Raw genomic sequence first — 18,132 nt, forward strand, 5'->3', positions numbered from 1 at the left:
CCTGAATTAGATGGTCAAACATGCAGAGGAGTGGAAAATGGAATATAATTTACACAATGGGATGCTGCATTTTCATACAACAAATCAGCGCAGAACTTACATACTTCGTGGTAAGGTCTTGGGGAGCGTTGCCAAACAAAGACCTTGGGGGCAGGTTCATGGTTCCTTGAAAGCAGAGTTGCAGGTAGGCAGGTTAAAGATGACATTTTGTATGCTTGCCCTTATTGGCAAGTACATCGAGTAGAAAAGTTGGAGTCATGTTGCAGCTGTTCAGGAATGGGGTAGACTGCTTTGGAATACTGCATTCAATTCTAGTCTCCCTGCTATAGGAAAGACGTTGCAAAACTTGAAAGGGCTCATAGATGATGTATAAGTAGGTCACCAGAACATTTGAACTATTGTGAGGCTGAATAGGTAGGGCTATTTTCTTAGACTGTGGGAAGTTGAGTGGCAACCGTATAGAAGTTTAGAAAATCAGGAGGGGCCATGGTTATGGTGAATATCAAAATCTTTTCCCCAGGATGGAGAGTCCAAAACTAGAGGGCATAGGTCTATGGTGAGGGACAAATATATAAAAAAAAGGACAACTTTTTCATGTCGAAGGTTGCGTGTATGGAATGAGCTGCCAGATGTGGTTGGTACAATTGCAACATTTAAAAGTCTTCTGCATGGGTATACGCATAGGATAGTTTACAGGAATATTAGCCAAATGCAGGTAAATGGATTGGATTAACATAGAATGTTTAGTCAGCATGGACAAGTTGGACTGAAAGGTCTGCTTCCATGCTGTACATCTGTATAACTCAGTGTAAAAGTCATTTTCAAGAATATAGTTCCCAGAATGAGAAATTTCAATTGAGGATCAATTTAAGTTAAACTGTCCTTGTGTAGAAGAGGTTAGAGGAAATTTGGAAGAGATTTTCAAAATCTGACCAGGCTGGATATAACAAAAAACCATAAATTATAGGAGCAGAATTAGGTCATTCGGCCTGTCAAGTCTGCGGTGCCATTTGGTCATGGCTGATATGTTTCTCAATCCAATTCCCTGCTTTCTCCCCATGATGCTTAATCCCGTTATAAGCCAAGAACCTATTTCAAAGGACCATAATTTCCCTTCCGACATGATCAACAATGCTCTCCAGTACATCACTCCACGTCCTGCATCGCCATCCTTGAACACTTTCCCTCTAACTACAACAAGGATAGAACTCTCCTGGTCCTCACTTCCATTTCCAGATACAGCGCATTATTCTCCACCATGTCTGCCACCTACAAATCAGACCACACTAGAGATATTTCCCTCCCCATTCCTATCAGCATTCCACAGAGACCATTCCCTCCACAACCCTCATTAGGTCTATGCCTCCCACCAACCACCACCACCACAAAAGGTGTAAAACCTGCCCATGACCTCCATCCAACATCTAAAAGGATCCTTCCACATCAGGTTGAGATTTTCCTGCATATCCAAACACCTCATCTACTGTGTCCGTTGCTCTCTATGTGGTCTCCTCTACATTGGCAAGACAGGATGCCAACTCATGAAACATTTCAGGGACACACCATAACCCTAATAGCCTGTAGCCAACCACTTCAAATCTTACTCCCATTTCACCAATAACATGCAAGTCCTAGGCCTCCTCCACTGCCAAATCCAAACCACCCAACACCTGGAGGAAGAACATCTTCTGCCTTGGGACCCTCCAACCACATGTCAATGTTGACTTTACCAGTTTCCTCATCTCTCCTCCCCACCTCATCCCAGATCCAACCCTCCAAATCAGCACTGCCCTCTTTAACTGCCATATCTGTCCATCTTTCTTCCCACCTATCCACTCCACCACCCCTCTAACATATTACCATCGGCCCCCGACTTGGGTCTACCCATCACCTGCCCAGCTACCTCAACCCTTATTATCTCTCAGCTCCATCTCCCACATTCCTGTGGAAGAACTTATGCCTGAAAAGTCAATTCTCCTGCTCCTTGGATGCTGTCTGACCTGCTGTGCTTTTCCAGCATCCCAGACTCTGATCTCCAGCGTCTGCAGTCCTCACTTTCTCCACGAGAGCAGGTCTGCCTTAAAGATATTCTGATTTAGCCTCCACAGTCTTCTGCAGCAATAAGTTCCACAGATTCACCACCCGCTGGAGGAAGAAATTGTTCCTCAATTCTAAAGGGATGCCTCTTCACTATGAGAGTGTGCCTTCAGGCCCTAGTCATTCCCAACATGAACATCTTCACATTTATTCTATCCAGGCCTTTCAGTAGCCTGGAAGTTTCCATAAGACCACTCAACCTTCTGAGTTCCACTCTTCCATATGACACTTCATTTCCACGATCGTCGTGGGCCTCCACTGGATCCCCTCCATCACCAGCACATTGTTCCTTAATGATGAGACTCAAACTATTCACAATACTCCAAAGGTGGCTGACCAGAGCATTATACAGACTTAGCAGTACATCCCTGCTCTCACATTCTAGCCCCCTCAAAATGAAGGCAAACATTGCATTTGCTTTCCAAACTGCCAAGTGAACCTGCATGTTAACCATAAGAGAATTAAGACTCAAGTCCGGTGTTTCAGATTTCCAAAGCCCTTCCTCGTTTAGAAATGCATCTACACTTGCATTCTTCCTCCCAAGGTACATAATCTCACTCTTTTCAGCATTTTTTCCCATAATTTCTATGCCCAGTCTCCTGGCATGTCAAAATCCTTCTGCAGCTTCCTGCATCCTCAACATTATCTGCCCCATCAGTTTCAGAGTCATCTGGAAACTTGCAATGTCTTCAGTTATTCTTCACATTATACATGAGCAATCTGGAATAGCTGTAAATAGGGAGAACTCAATATACAGTACAACAGAAGGACACATTCAAAATGGTGTGCAAAAGCAGCAAGTTTGATAGGTGAAGACAGAAAAGTTCAATTGAGCTTTTTTAATAAAATAAAAAGGATTGCAGTGGATAACTTATTTGGAAGTAGTGTGCGAGGGTATGTTGGTGGGATGGTAGGAATGATAAGTGATTGCCACTGGGTGATGAGGTTCCGTTGAACAGCCGACACAGGCAGTTTGGGCTCAATGGTCACTGTCTGCGCAGCAATAGTTCTGATTTACTCCATCCGCACTAATAGTTAAGTTTTACGTAGTTGTGACTGAAGAGCCAAATTGTTGATTTTTAAGGAAAAAAATATCGCGAGCTACAAGAACTCCATCTGAATACAGAGCAATTAGTTGTAGTCCCAAGTCAAATCGGCGACGTTAAGACTGAAAGTCACATTGCGCTGTTCATAACCACACGTTTGAAAGCGTTTTACAGCCAATTCATGAAGCGCAGTCACTAATACAGAGTAGGAATTGGTACACGATAAGCATTTCGCTTTCATCTCGAGTCGAAAGAGTAGATTTTAAATCAATGCAAACGTAATTTTTTTTAAAAAAGTGTACGAAGTTGAAGGATCTGCCCATCATGTCACATCCAGAATACAGTATTCCCTCACTGGGGACCACGCTGCCAACTCAAACTGTTCATACGATCAATAGGCAACCACTGCCCAATAGCGAGCGGGCACGTACGTCACAATGCGAGAGGCAGCCAACCAGCGCCAGGCTCCTGGTTTCGGGCAGGACAGAGCGCCGTGACGTCACCACGGCGGGTTAATTCAAAAAACCACACCGATGCGCATGTGCGTTGCCGCAAACCACATCACTTTTTATTGCGCGTTTCACTTATTTTCATCCCCCAAACACCACCGCCAAATCTACAAACGGTTAGAAAGCACTTTTAGGTACCTCGACTCGAACATAAGGAAGAGTCCAGGCCCAACCGGCCCTAAAACCAGGTCAGCCCGTTTAGTTCAGCACGCATCACATTCACGTCGATTGAAAAGTAAATAATTCCTTACCATTGCTGCGTTGAATTTTCACAATAAGCCCCACTTTCACATGCTCGAAATGTTGAGCCATTCTCTCGCACTAACCGAACTAAACGCACAAAAACCTGCCAGCAGTGAGGGTGACAGCCAAACCGAACAACTTTCAAAACAGCGCGCGCCAACCCTGCAGTACTGAACATGCGCAAGCGTCCATGCTGAGCCCGCCTTCCTTTATAGTAACCGCTTAAAGGGGAGGGTACACTGCTCAGAGACCTCACTGAAGGTCGAATTCTGTATCTTAGGGATGTTCGCCGACTTTAAACAGTGCCTTTAAGTGTGCCAAGCTCAGTACAGTAAGCGGTCACACCCCCTAGAAAGATCAGATCATCATTGTGTATTGTAGTGTTAATTAGGCCAGGTGAATGTTACCATCCAAGAGGTGCAAGAGATTAAATTATGCATGAAATTAATTGAATTAGGTTTATTGACACGTGTACCCACATGAGTACATCTCACCGCTTATGGCACCATCTCAGGCACAGAATCTTACGTACAATGCGTAAAAATAAAGAAAACAAAGTTAAACATCATAGTTCTTCTTAATAAAAAAAGAAACACAATTAACAGTTCTGATTTGGAGGTGTTAACAGTTCAATTAACAGCTCAACGCTACAGTCAATAAGCACCTGAGTGTGTCGGTCTCGCACTCCTGTCAAGGGCTTGACCTCACCAGCTTCAGGCTTGACCTTAGTCCTGCTGCTAACGTGAGTTGAATTTATTGTCATGTATACCGAGGCACAGTGAAAAGCTTTGTATTGCGAGCAAAACAGGCAGATCACATAGTAAATAATAGGTAAGCAGAAGCAAAAACAAAAACACAGACACAGGCAAATGTTAAGAGTTTGTGAGTCCATTCAGTATTCTAACAACAGTAGGGTAGAAACTGTTAGGAAACTGGCTGGTGCGTGTGTTCAGGCATCTATACCTTCACCCAGACAGTAGAGGTTGTAGAAAAACATTGCCAGGGTGGGATGGATCTTTGAGAATGCTGGCATCCTTTCCATGACAGTGAGCCTGGTAGATGGATTCTCTAGATGGGAGGTCAGCCTTTATGATTGTCTGGGCTGAGTTCACCTCTCTCTGCAACCATCTCTGATCTTGAATGGTACAGTTGCCATACCAGGTAGTGATACATTCAGACAGAATGCACTCAATGGCGCACCTATAAAAGTTGGCAAGAGTATTCGCCATCATGCCAAATTTCCTCAGCTGCTTGAGGAAGAAGAGACATTGTTGGGCCTTGTAACCAGTGCACCCACATGAAGTGTCCAAGAAAGCTTGTTTTGGATGACTACTCCCAGGAGCTTGAAATTCTCCACTCATTCCACCTCTGTGCTGTTAATGGGTTGGGGAGCATGAGTAACATCCCGCCGAAAGTCAATAATGAGTTCCTTGGTTTTGCTGGCATTGAGAGCTAGATTGTTCTCAGTGCACTATTTTTCCAGGTCTTCCACCTCCTGTCTGTAGTCTGTTTCATCGCCATCTGAGATTTGACTGACAATGGTGGTGTCATCAGTGACATTAGTCTGGTATTTGGCGACGCAGTCAGGGGTATACAGTGAGTACAATAGGGGGCTGAGTATGCACACCTGGGGAGCTCCAGTGTTGAGTGTTAGTGACAATGAAATATTGTCCCCAATCTTCACTGATTGTAGCCTGTGGGTCATGAAACTGAGGATCCAGTTGCAGAGAGTGGCGCTTAGTCCGAGATCACTTAATTCAGTATTCAGTCTTGAGAGCATAATAGTGTTGAAGGCTGAACTATAGTCAAAGTAGCATTCTGTTCTAGCGAGGAGTGGTATGGCCTCTCTTCTTCCCCAATGGCCTTAGGGCCACTGGGCAGTAGTCATTGAGACATGCTGCATGAGCCTTCTTAGGCACAGGGATGATGTTGGCCCTCTTGAAACAGGTAGGGACAGTGGCCTGATGTAAGGAGAGGTTGAAGATGTCCGAGAACACCTCTGCCAGTTGATCTGCACATGCTCTGAGTCCACGGCCTGATACTCCATCTGGTCCCGTCACTTTCCTTGGATTCACATGTAGGAAAACTAATCTAATCTCTGATGCAGTGACTGTTGGGATAGGTTCGTCAGGACTTGTTGGTATAGGTGTTACCTCTCTGCCGAAATTCTGCTCAAAGCAAGCATAGAAGGCATTAAGACGATTTGGAAGGGATATGTCATCGTTTGCTATCTTGCACTGTCTCTTTTTAGAACCTGTGATGTTAATCAGTCCTTACCATAGTCACCGTTTGTCTGTCTGGGTCTCCAGTTTGGATCGGTATTGGTCCTTTGCTGTCTTAATGGCTCTGCGAAGGTCATACTTGAATTCCTTATATTTGAGTGGGTCTCCTGACCTGAAGGCCACACGCCTGGTTTTTAGCTGGTCTGTATGTCCTGATTCATCCAGGATTTCCTGTTGAGAAGCACCTGGATTGACTTCCTTGGTATGCAGTCCTCCACACACTTGCTGATAAAGTCTGTGATGGTGGTAGCGTACTCGTCCAAGATACCATGTTTCAACATGGCCCAATCAGCCAATTCCAGACAGCACAGGAGTTGATCCTCTGCCTCCTCGACCAGCACTGGACCTGCATCCGCGAGGGGGTCTCCTGCTTGAGCTTTTGCCTGTAACCCTGGAGAAGAAGCACAGCATTGTGGTTGGAGTTCCCAAAATGAGGGCGGGGGATGGAGTGGTAGGCAGCCTTCCCAGTGGTGTAGCAGTGGTCTAAAATGTTTGGTCCCCTGGTGCAGCAGGTAATGTTCTGGTGGTAATTGGGCAACACCTTCTTTAGATTGGCTTGATTGAAGTCGCCAGTCACAATAAATGGGGCCTCGGGGTGTTCCGTCTCCAGGGTGTTAGTGGTGGAGTAAGTACATCCAGAGCTTCCTCAATCTTTGCTTGTGGAGGTATGTACACAGCAGTTAGTATAGCAGCAATAGTTCAAGATTTGGGGAGTAATGACTGTTCAGAGTTGCAATGTCCATGCACCACAAATTGTTGATTAAAAACGAAACCCCTCAACCCTTTGTCTTACCTGAGGACGGTCCGTACGATGGATAGAAAAACCATCAGCCTGAAGTACGCAATCGGGAATGGATGGGTTGAGCCAGGTTTCTGTGGAGCAGAGTGCGCAGCAGTCCTGCAGTTTAACGCTGGTAGCTTAGCCGTGATCTGAGTTCGTCCATCTTGTTCTCCAGAGATTGTACATTTGCTAGGAGTAAGTTAGGAAGGGGGGTCTTGAAACCGCGTAGTCTCAGTCTTACTAGCAGGCCGGCACGCTTACCCCGCTTCCTCGCAGGTTTCTTACATCTGAGTGGTCCGGTGGTCTGGTGAAGTAGATTCTGGGCTGCCTCCAGTCATCACCTTGCAGCTTATTCCTTCTCCCGCTGCTGCCACCTAGGCTGCGTGCTCCTGCTCTCGCTGCCAGCTGTGTGCTCCTGCACTCCTGCTGGTGTCCCAATCTGGTTCCACTCTGGACCTCAAAGAAAGCGTGATGCTGCTGACCGCCAAGGTTCTGCCCAGGCACAACTTGTGTGCCGACCGCCAAAGTCCTCAGCCGCTGCCAATGCCATTGCTGCCTCCATGACCAAGTTCCCTCCAGAAGGTGAGTAAAGAAAAGCAAAACTAAAAAAAAACAAACAAGAAAATAAGAAAGAAAAACAGTTGGAGTAGATGACTCTGGCTCAGGAATTCTACTCTGCTGCCGTCTTGTACCTAAATATTTCGATGTCATCTTCCAATTTTATGATTACTATGAAAACATTAAATTGTTTAAATAAATGTGGTATTTGTGGTGCATTTTCTATGATCATATTGAATGGTGGAGTGGGGTCGAAGGCTCAAAGATCTAAACCTGTCCCATCGTCTATGTTAATTTTGTGCCTCAGTGCTCATGCGAATTAAAAGAGAGGACTACAGGCTGAATTTTCTTTAAGGAGACAGGAAATGGGAACTGAAATTGTCCTCATTTAGACTCCCTATGGCAGCCATCACCATGCCAATGCTAAGGGATTAAGGTTGAAGATCCCCTTTCGGGAAGGTGACAGGAGGAGCCTGTCATATGGTAGGGCACTTCTCTGCTCAATCCGATCTTGTTCACATTTGGAAAAGGTTTTGAGGATAAGCTCAGGAATTACACACTAGTGTGTTTAACTTCAGTGACGGAAACTGTTCTAGAAATAATTATTGTTGGAAAATGGTGCATTGTTTCAGGTGAGCCAGCATGGCTTTCCATAGGGAAGTTGTGTTTGACTAACTTGATGAAGTTTGCTGAAGAGGTAACAGAAATTATTGATGAAGGTAATGCTGTTGATGTGTACATTGACTTTCAAAAGATCTTTGATGCAGTGCCACGTAAGAAATTTTGAGGAAAGTTGTAGCTTATGAAATAAAAGGACCTGTAATAACATGGCTGAGCAATAAAAAACAGAATAATGGTCAATGGATATTTATCAGGCTAGAGGAAATAGTAGAGGCCCCCAGGAGTCAGTATTGAGACCCTTGCTTTTCCTGATACACATTAGTGGTGTATATTTTGATGGTCAGGTGACAATTTCAAAGTTTGTGGATTATACAAAGCATTGTAAAATGTGAGGGAGTCTGTGTAGAAATTCAAAAGGAATTATGGATTCCTTTGTAGCAATTACTAAAAAAGTCTCAAAAAAGGAATGAAACCAGACTGACAAGCTGGCATCGAACTAGACATCAGAAATGACAACAAAGAAAACAGTCCTGTCAACCATATAAAGTCACCCTTACTAACATTTGGCAGTACAGGGCCAGTAAAGATGTCAGGAGGAAGTTGCTCTGGGAGCTCTCAACATTGCTTCAAGACGCCATGGCACCAAATCTAGCCACTGGGTAATTACCACATACTGACCTCCTTTGAATAATGAATCAGCACATGTTTAACATCACTTGGAAAGAAGAAGCACTGAGAGTGGCAAGGACACAAAATGTACTCTAGTGGGGAATTTGAGTGTCCATCGAGATTTGAGAAGATCTGTAGCTTAAATTGAGGTCTTGGATGTAGGTTTGTTCGTTGAGCTGGAAGGTTCATTTCCAGCCATTTCATCACCCTATAGGTAACATCTTCAGTGGGCCTCCAGGCGAAGTACTGCTGCTGATGCCTGCTTTGTATTTATATGATTTGGAGGTGCCGGTGTTGGACTGGGGTGTTCAAAGTTAAGAATCACACAACACCAGGTTATAGTCCAATAAGTTTAATTGGGAGCACACTAGCTTTCGGAGCGACGCTCCTTCATCAGGTGGTAGTGGAGGGCTCCTACCACCTGATGAAGGAGCGTCGCTCCGAAAGCCGGTGTGCTTCCAATTAAACCTGTTGGACTATAAGCTGGTGTTGTGTGATTTTTAACTTTGTATTTATATGTTTGGTTTTCTTTGGGTTGGTGATGTCAGTTCCTGTGGTAATGTCATTTCCTGTTCTTTTTCTCGGGGGTGGTAGATGGGAGTCTAACTCGATGTGTTTGTTGATAGAGTTCCGGTTGGAGTGCCATGCTTCTAGGAATTCTCATGAGTGTCGATTCAGTGTCCATCATCAAAATTCGCTTGGCACTACCATAATTGATTGAGCTGATCGAGTCCTACAAACATTTTTGCTTGACTGGGTCTTCTACATGTGGTGAGATAACCAACAAGAGGGAAAAACATACTTGATCCCATCCTCAACAATCTGACTGCTGCAGATCCATCTGTCCATGACAGTATCAATAATAGTGGCCTCAGCACAACCCTGCTTTCACACTGAGAATACATCACAGAATCACTGTACCACAGAACGTTATAGCACAGAGGGAAGTCATTTGGCTGAATGTGCCTGCACCAGTATTGTTGCCTAGTGCCAAGCTTCCTATACCCTGCAAGATGGGACAGACTCCAATCAAACCTAGCAACTCAAGACCGGGCATTCATGAAGCATTGTGGGCTATTAACAGCAGCAGAATTGTACTCTAGCACATTCTGTAATCTCATGGCCCCAGCATATTCTCCCACTCAACCACCACCATAAAACTAGGGGTTCAGCCCTGGTTCAAAGAAGGGTGCAGGAGATCATGCCAGGAATAGCGCCAGACATAGCTAAAAATGATGTGTTACCATTGGTGAAGATACCATGCCAAACAGCCTAAGTAGTAAATGATAAAGTGATTCCACAACCAAAGGATCAGGTTTAAGCTTTGCCGTCCTATCACATTACATGTGAATGGTGGTGGACAATTAAACAATTCACTGAAAGATAAGGCTCCACAAGTATGACCTTTCACATCAATGCAAAAAGGTAAGGCTAAAGCATTCACATAAATATTCTGAGTGTCAAGTGGTTGATCTATCTCGGCCTCCTCAGAGGTCTCCCCCATCACAGATGCCTGTCTTCAGCCAATTTGATTTACTCCATGTGATATCAAGAAATACTTGGAGGCTGTGGGCCCTGATAATACCCAAGCACTAGTACTGATGACTTGACGTTCTGAACTTGCCCACCCTGAACCAAGCTGTTCCAGCACGGATGGAATCACAGAACAATGTGACTTAATGTTAAGATTCCTGACAGCTTCTGTGATGCTAATATTGGTACTGCTAAGAACAAGGGAAAACAATTCCTCTGGTATACTAAGACAGGGAGCTTCAGCAGAACATATTGCAGCAAGCAATCAGAGTTACCTCACCACAATTGAAATAAAAGATGCAAGTTGTTGTCAGTGCACGACACGAGATGGTGAGAAGAAGAGGAAAACCCATGAAAGGATACCAGGAAAATCAACTGCACAAACAGTGCATGTTTAGCTGTTTGTCTCTTTAATTCTATACCTGCCTTATATCAAATCACTGGAGAACAAAAAGGCTTCTATTCTCAGAGGAAGCTATAGGACATCATCATCATTATCATTGGAGGTCCCTCGCAGCCAAGACTGATTCTTTGGGCAGCAGTCAATGCAATAATACTAATATATGTTAATGCTGGATTTTATACAGCACAGAGCAAGTCTATATTTCCAGTGCTGGTAATTGTCAACAATCCCCATAAACACCCCTTGGCAAAAAAGGCAAAATCAAACACAGGGCCTTACAGGAGAAAAGTCAGAGAGAGAGGAGGATCGGTTTGGATCTTATTTTTTTTTGGATTCAACAGCTTCACAACACTTGCCTGACTGCTTTCAGGGAATAGCCAGACCAAACCAGGGTAAAACTGAGCTGGGAGAACTGGCCACTCCCCTTTCATTATCCAAGTGTTTTTTTTTAAACTTAAAAGCCTTTTGCCTGAGGTAGTATCTGTTAGCTACAATCAAACTGCCTCTAAAACCTTCAAACATAGACTTTTTTTACAACCTCGTTGGAAAAAAAAGCCAAGGATAACATAAACGTACAGCATCATCACAGAGTGTGCCAGGCTATGACCATCTCCACCAAGGGAAGTGCTCAATGGCATTACAATTGAAGAAACTCCAGTTTAGCGTTGACCTGGAACTAAACTGGAACAGGCATATAAATACTGAGGTTTCAAGAGCAAATTTAAGGCTGGGAATTCTTAAACAAATAACTCATGCCCTAACTTCTCAAAGCCTCCCCCACCATCTACACGACATAATTCAGGTGTATGGTGAAATATTGCACAGGAGTAGTATCGATAAGTGCAGCTCCACCAATATGCGAGAAGGTTGATACAATCCAGGATTAAACAGTATGCTTGGTTGACATTCCATCCCAACACTTTCAGCATTTATGTTCTCCACAACTAATGCATAGTGGTAGCAGTATGTACCATCTGTAAGATACATGGCAATAACTCACCAAGGATCCTCCAACAATACCTTCCAAATCTACAGCTGATTTAATTTGATTTGATTTATTATTATCATGTGTACTTAGGTACAGTGAAATGTTTTGTTTTGCATGCAGTATAGGCAGATCTTACCATACAAAGTGAATTAGGGTAATGGGACAGAGCGAAGAATACAATGATATGGCTGCAGAGAAGGTGCACAAAGAGCGAGATCAACATGAAATTTTAGAAGTCCATTCAGAAACACCTGGTCAGGTGTATCCTAGAACTCTGTGGGAAGCTAGGAAAGTGATTGCTGGGCCCCTTGATGAAATATTTGTATCATCGACAGCCACAGGTAAGGTGCCAGAAAACTGGAGAGTGGCTAACTTGGTGCCACTTTTTAAGAAAAGTGGTAAGGAAAAGCCAGGGATCTATAGACTGGTGAGCCTGACATTGGTGGTTGGCATGTTATTGGAGGGAGTCCTGAGGGACAGGATTTACATGTATTTGGAAAGGCAAGGACTGATTAGAGATAGTCAACATGGCTTTATGCGTGCAAAATCATGTCTCATGAACTTGATTGAGCTTTTTTGAAGAACTAACGAAGGGAATTGATGAGGCCAGAGCGGTGGACGTGATCTATATGGACTTCAGTAAGGAGTACGACATGGTTCCTCATCTTAGACTGGTTAGCAAGGTTAGATCTTATGGAATACAGGGAGAACTAGCCATTTAGATACAGAACTGGCTTGAAGGTAGAAGACAGAGGGTGATGCTGGTTTCACTGCTTTTTGTCATTTATATAAATGATTCAGATGTGAACATAGTTAGTAAGTTTGCAGATGAGGCCAAAATCGGAGGTGTAGGGGACAGCAAAAAAGGCTACCTCGGATTACAACAGGATCTTGATCAGATGGGCCAATGGGCACAGGAGTGGCAGATGGAGTTTAATTTAGATAAATGCGATGTGCTGCATTTTAGGAAAGCAAATCTTAGCAGGACTTATACACTTAATGGTAAGGTCCTAGGGAGTGTTGCTGAACAAAGAGACCTTGGAATGCTGATTCATAGTTCCTTGAAAGTGGAGTCACAGGTAGATAGGATAGTGAAGAAGGTGTTTGGTATGCTTTCCTTTATTAGTCAGAGTATTGAGTATAAGAGTTGGGTGGTCATTTGCAGCTGTAGTTTATTGGTTAGGCCACTTTTGGAATATTGTGTGCAATTCAGTTCTCCATCTTATTGGAAGGATGTTGTGAAACTTGAAAGGGTTCAGAAAAGATTTACAAGGATGTTGCCAGCATTGGAGGATGAGCTATAGGAAGAGGCTGAATAGGCTGGGGCTGTTTTTCCTGTTACATCGGAGGCTGAGGGCTGACCTTGCAGATCTTTATAAAATCATGGGGGGCATGGAGAGGGTAAATAGACAAGGTCTTTTCCTGGGTGTTGGGGTGTCCAGAAGTAGAGGGCATAGGTTTAGGGTGAGAGGGGAAAATTTAAAAGTGATCTAAGGGGCAATGTTTTCACGCCGAGGGTGATGCGTGTATGGAATGAGCTACCAGAGGAAGTGGTGGAGGCTGGTACAATTACAACATTTAAAAGGCATCTGGAAGGATAAGGGCCAAGTGCTGGCAAATGGGACTTGATTAGGTTAGGATATCTCGTCAGCATGGATGGGTTGAGCCATACATCACAATGACTCACTGTCTAATAACAGTGGAGAGGCAGCTGTTCTTGAATCTGTTTAAGCTTTTGTATCTTCTACTCAACAGGAGAGAATGAAAGAGATTATAGCAGGGGTGGGAGTGGTCTTTTCCTGAGGCAGCTAGAAATATAGGTGGAGTCAATGGATGAAAGGTTGACTTGTGTGATAGACCGTGTTGTGTTCACAACTCTCTATTTTCTTATATCTTGGGCACAGCTTTTGCCTTACCAAGCCGTGATGTATCCGGATAGATTGTTTTTTATGGTATACCTATAAAACTGGTAAGAATTCTTAAGGACATGCTGCATTGCCTTAATCTCCTGAGGAAATACAGGCATTGTTGTGCTTTCTTGACTTTTGCATCACTGTGTGTGAACCAGGCCAGATTGTTAGTGATCATCACTCCAAGGAACTTGACACTCTCGAACATCTCCATTGCTCTCAATAGGGGCACGCCCTCCACTTTGCTTCCTGAAGTCAATGACCAGTTCTTTCATTTTGTTGATGTTGAGGGAGAGATTGTTTTCTGTACACCATGCCACCAATAACTCTTATCTCTTTCCTGTGTTCTGTCTTGTTATTGTTTGAGATCAGGCCTATAATGGTGATGTCATCAACGAAAGTAGACATGTAATTAGGATGAAGACCATAAGACATAGGAATGGAATTAAGGCCATTTGGCCCATCAAGTCCACTCCGCCATTCAATCATGGCTGATGGGCATTTCAACTCCACTTACCCGCATTCTCCCCGTAGCCCTTAATTCCTTGTGACATCAAGAATTTATCAATCTCTGCCTTGAAGACATTTAGCATCACGGCCTCCACTGCACTCTGTGGCAATGAATTCTACAGGCCCACCACTCTCTGGCTGAAGAAATGTCTCCGCATTTCTGTTCTGAATTTACCCCCTCTAATTCTAAGGCTGTGTCCATGGGTCCTCGTCTCCTCGCCTAACGGAAACAATTTCCTAGCGTCCACCCTTTCCAAGCCACGTATTATCTTGTAAGTTTCTATTAGATCTCCCCTTAATCTTCTAAACTCCTATGAATACAATCCCAGGATCCTCAGCCGTTCCTCGTATGTTAGACCTACCATTCCAGGGATCATCCTTGTGAACCTCTGCTGGACACGCTCCAGTGCCAATATGTCCTTCCTGAGGTGTGGGGACCAAAACTGGACACAGTACTCCAAATGGGGCCTAACCAGAGCTTTATAAAATCTTAGTAGCACAACGGTGCTTTTATATTCCAACCCTCTTGAGATAAATGATAACATTGCATTTGCTTTCTTAATCATGGACTCAATCTGCATGTTTACCTTTAGAGAATCCTCAACTAGCACTCCCAGATCCCTTTGTACTTTGGCTTTACAAATTTTCTCACCGTTTAGAAAGTTGTCTATGCTTTTATTCTTTTTTCCAAAGTGCAAGACCTCACATTTGCTCATATTGAATTCCATCAGCCATTTCATGGACCACTCTCCCAAACTGTCTAGATCCTTCTGCAGCCTCCCCACTTTCTCAGTACTACCTGCCTGTCCACCTAACTTTGTATCATCGGCAAACTTCGCTAGAATGCCCCCAGTCCCTTCATCCAGATCATTAATATATAACGTGAACAGCTGCGGCCCCAACACTGATGCCTGCGGGACACCACTTGTCACCGGCTGCCATTCCGAAAAAGAACCTTTTATCCCAACTCTCTGCCTTCTGTCAGACAGCCAATCCTCAATCCATACCAGTAGCTCACCTCGAACACCATGGGCCCTCAGCTTGCTCAGCAGCCTCCCATGTGGCACCTGATCAAAGGCCTTTTGGAAGTCTAGATAGACCACATCCACTGGGTTTCCCTGGTCTAACCTACTTGTCACCTCTTCAAAGAATTCCAACAGGTTTGTCAGGCACGACCTCCCTTTACTAAATCCATGTTGACTTGTTCTAATCAGACCCTGCTCTTCAAGAATTTAGAAACCTCATCCGTAATGATGGATTCTAGAATTTTACCAACAACCGAGGTTAGGCTAATTAGCCTATAATTTTCCATCTTTTGTCTTGATCTTTTCTTGAACGAGGGGGTTACAACAGCGATCTTCCAATTATCCGGGACTTTCCCTGACTCCAGTGACCTTTGAAAGATCTCAACCAATGCCTCCGCTATTTCCTCAGCCACCTCCCTCAGAACTCTAGGATGTAGCCCATCGGGGCCAGGAGATTTATCAATTTTAAGACCTTTTAGCTTTTCTAGCACTTTCTCTTTTGTAATGGCAACCATACTCAACTCAGCCCCCTGACTCCCTTTTATTGTTGGGATATTACTCATGTCTTCCACTGTGAAGACTGACACAAAGTACTTGTTAAGTTTTCCAGCTATTTCCTTATCGCCCATCACTAGGCTTCCAGCATCAGTTTGAAGTGGCCCAATGTCTACTTTTACCTGTCGTTTGTTTCTTATATATTGAAAGAAACTTTTACTATCATTTCTAATATTACTGGCTAGCCTACCTTCATATTTGATCCTCTCCTTCCTTATTTCTCTCTTTGTTATCCTTTGTTTGTTTTTGTAGCCTTCCCAATCTTCTGATTTCCCACTGCTCTTGGCCACTTTATAGGATCTCTCTTTTTCTTTAATAGACTTCCTGACTTCCTTTGTCAGCTATGGCTCTCTAATCCCTCCCCGGATAATCTTTCTTTTCTTGGGGATGAACCTCAGTACAGTGTCCTCAATTATACCCACAAACTCCTGCCATTTTTGCTCTACTGTCTTCCCCGTTAGGCTCTGCTTCCAGTCTATTTTCGTCAGTTCCTCTCTCATGCCCTCATAATTACCTTTAACTGTAACACCATTACATCTGATTTTGCCTTCTCTCTTTCAAACTGCAGACTGAACTCTACCATATTATGATCGCTGTTTCCAAAGTGTTCCCTTACTTTAAGATTTTCTTAAAGTCTATATGAAATGACCATATAGAAGGGCAAACACAGCAGGTAAATGGAAACTTTGCTATCTGTGATTCCTTACAACCCGTACATGATCCAGACTTGGAACTGTATCCCCTTTCCATTATACTGTCACTGGGTCAAAGTCTTGGACTTACCTTCCTTATAGCATTGTGGCTATACCAAAGGACTTTAGTGGTGTAAGAAGGCTGAAGCCCACCTTCTAAAGGATAATTTATGATGAGTAATAGATTCTGGCCCAGCTAGTGAAAACCACTATCAATAAATAAATTAAAAAAGAGAAAGTCTCGGTACTTCATGTCGTACCACCTCCTCTTCAACAGTCATTGAACGGAGTTTCTGGTGCTTGGGCTTCTCGATTTCTCAATTGTAGAACTGCAGAAAAACTAAATATCTGACAATTTTTCTACAAATAACTGTGAAGTGAACTTTGAATCAAAACACCAACTGCCTACTGCAAATTATGGAGAGTTAGCCTGCCTACAGTTCTTTCTGTTTTCCTTTCTTCCATTTATTTGTCTAGTAGCAGACTTGAGTTTGGAAAATCAAAATTAATATCACTTCTGTAAGTAGAAGATTAAATAGAAGATTGCATTGGGTAAAGGAATATTTTAAGGTTGAAATTTTTATTTTTCTCAACTCCATTAATTTAATTAGCACAGTACATGTAATATCATGAGATGGCCATAGGGTGGCACAAGATGCCTACTGTAAATATCTAAAGATCATAATACACAAGGTTTTGATGATCATTGCTTCTTGTACTGTTGCAATATCTGGACAGAGAAAACAAGCCAAGGATGAATAAAGCTATGTCTGCCATGATAAACTTCCTTTTCCTGCAGAATTGGTAACTGGTATAGTCCACTAAAATAGTGCTTGCTGTATGGAAAAGGTATCAAAACACCAAACAAGGTGTATCTTTTCCCATTGTTGTTTCCTCTGAGCTCTCTAAATAAATACTGCTTTAATATGGACATTCAAAATTGCTAGAAGGCTAGGTCTGATGGAGTAAAATTAGGGTGAACCTTCTCGACCATTTACTATTTGCCATCACTTACCAGTTGTTTATCTTTTTTTGTCATCTCAAAAAATTGCTATTGTTTCTGGAGCTGATTTTTGGCACCTTTCCACAGCTGTCCAAGGTACTTCATGAGGCAGTAATCCTGAGCCGCAGCCATCAAATCACAGACTCACAGAATTGTACAGCACTAAAACAGTCCCTTTGATCCAACTCGTCCATGCCAAATATCCTAAATTTATCCAGTCACATTTGCCAGCTTTTGCCCGATATCCCTCTAAACCCTTCCTATTCATGTATCCATCTAAATGCCTTTTAAATGTTGTAGTTGTATCAACCTCCTTTACTTCGTCTGGCAGCTGATTCCACACATGCACCACCTTCTGCAAAATAAAGTTGCCCCTTAGATCCCTTTTAAATCTTATTCTCTCATCTCTCCAAACATACAGGCATTGCCATACTGAACCTGAGAAACTGCTTTATCCGTGATCTGGTCAGCTGCAAGGTGGGATATGAGATGGTGTCACCAGTTTTTGCTAATATATGGAATATGATTGGGCACAGCCAGTAATGGCACTGTCCAGCTGCAATTTCCCGTTAGACCGTACCTCTTTGCAAACATACTCTAGCACTGACCTATGCTTATGGTATCAAGCAGGACCACTTCCTCTCAATTACTTCAACGAATACACATTACAACTCAGCATTCAATAAACATGGATTGCTGGTCTGGCC

At 43.4% G+C, this 18,132-nt stretch overlaps 1 protein-coding gene across 2 annotated transcripts in view; it reads right to left on the reverse strand.

Annotated features, from left to right (window-relative positions):
• Nucleotides 1–4,029, reverse strand: part of kif2c (kinesin family member 2C) — a 65,239-nt gene extending 61,210 nt beyond the window's left edge. The window contains exon 1 of one of the 2 annotated variants that reach the window (XM_060829875.1): nt 3,904–4,029. In XM_060829875.1, the coding sequence (XP_060685858.1) occupies nt 3,904–3,964 (61 nt within the window). In that variant the 5' untranslated portion in view covers nt 3,965–4,029. The remainder of the gene's footprint in view (nt 1–3,903) is intronic. The other variant, XM_060829876.1, reaches the window with a different exon arrangement.
• Nucleotides 4,030–18,132: the final 14,103 nt, after the last annotated feature.

Source organism: Hemiscyllium ocellatum, chromosome 9 (assembly GCF_020745735.1).
Source record: "Hemiscyllium ocellatum isolate sHemOce1 chromosome 9, sHemOce1.pat.X.cur, whole genome shotgun sequence".
Lineage (NCBI taxonomy): Eukaryota > Metazoa > Chordata > Chondrichthyes > Orectolobiformes > Hemiscylliidae > Hemiscyllium > Hemiscyllium ocellatum.